General features: G+C 31.2%; 1 protein-coding gene across 1 annotated transcript; it reads right to left on the bottom strand.

The window, feature by feature from the left end:
- Positions 1–6: 6 nt before the first annotated feature.
- Positions 7–715, bottom strand: LOC119643157 (protein male-specific lethal-3-like). Its single transcript, XM_038042503.1, has 2 exons — positions 429–715; positions 7–360 (listed from the first exon to the last, which is right to left on the bottom strand). The coding sequence occupies exons 1-2, from the start codon at positions 531–533 to the stop codon at positions 118–120; spliced, it is 348 nt and encodes a 115-aa protein (XP_037898431.1). The 5' UTR covers positions 534–715; the 3' UTR covers positions 7–117.
- Between the last annotated feature and the right edge of the window lie 283 nt (positions 716–998).

Here is a 998-nt window from a genome sequence, read left to right as displayed (position 1 = left end):
ATTTTTACAAATCGTATTTTAAATGTGTACAAACGTTTAGCTTATGCTGAATACTGCGATCTCAGGTTTACACATTCAATTTTAAACATAAAGATAACCGTTTGCTTGAATTCACAGTTAAGTAAAGGAAAATGAGCGCACATACGTTAACTGTATCTTAGCTTGACCGACAAATACATACAATTGCAATTGAGCCTTCTCTGCCAAATCACGTTGTAACTTTCGATTTTCTTCAGTATCTTTTAAAACGAAATCCGCACTGACTTTCCGATCCCATGAACTACTCCAGCCCTGAAAATGCACCTTGTATTGAATTGTCTTGCGACCTCGCTTATCCTTCGTTTCGTACGTTCCGAGAATCTAAACAAACGCAATATGAACATATACAATGAACATACAAAAAAAAACTCATTTGTGAAATGTTTTACCTTAGAATCATACAAGACTTTGGCCTTCGATGGATCTGGCTCATAACACAAAACTTTCTCACCTTTCTCGAAATAACGAGATTTAGGTCCGCGTGTTGAAACCATCACTTATTTATCATTTCAGTGAACAAGCAAAAATAAATTATATTTAACAGCACTGAAAATTACAATTTCTTCAATAAATTTCATATTCAATTCCACACACATGTCAACATAAATAAATTAATAGAAATTTTGCAGCGCTGCCAGAAACAGAAACATTGCATACATGATATAAGTGAACACATTCAATTCAAAAAAAATTAAAAATAAATGAAGTAATTAAATGGATGACGCAATTTTGTAACTATGGCAATGTTTATTTTATTTATTTTATTTATTCCACTTATACTAGAAACTCAACTAAACAAATAACAGTCGAGTTCAATAGGCTCTTAATGCAAAACTAATATTAATTAACAATAAAATTGAGTATAAGCATAATAAAACAAATAAGAAAAAAAAAATAAAAAGAAAAAAAAGCATGTACACTATCAGCATAGGAGCACACTTACAACCGGTACAAGACCA

The sequence above is a fragment of the Glossina fuscipes genome, unplaced genomic scaffold, assembly GCF_014805625.2.
Source record: "Glossina fuscipes isolate IAEA_lab_2018 unplaced genomic scaffold, Yale_Gfus_2 57528, whole genome shotgun sequence".
NCBI lineage: Eukaryota > Metazoa > Arthropoda > Insecta > Diptera > Glossinidae > Glossina > Glossina fuscipes.
Note: the sequence above shows the minus strand (reverse complement) of the source record. Positions and strands in the feature narration are given on the sequence as shown.

Coding starts and splice junctions, on each gene's coding strand:
- LOC119643157 (XM_038042503.1), bottom strand. CDS start 533: ATGGTTTCAACACGCGGACCTAAATCTCGTTATTTCGAGAAAGGTGAG. Junction 361..428: donor AAGTCTTGTATGATTCTAAG/GTAAAACATTTC, acceptor GCGTTTGTTTAG/ATTCTCGGAACGTACGAAAC.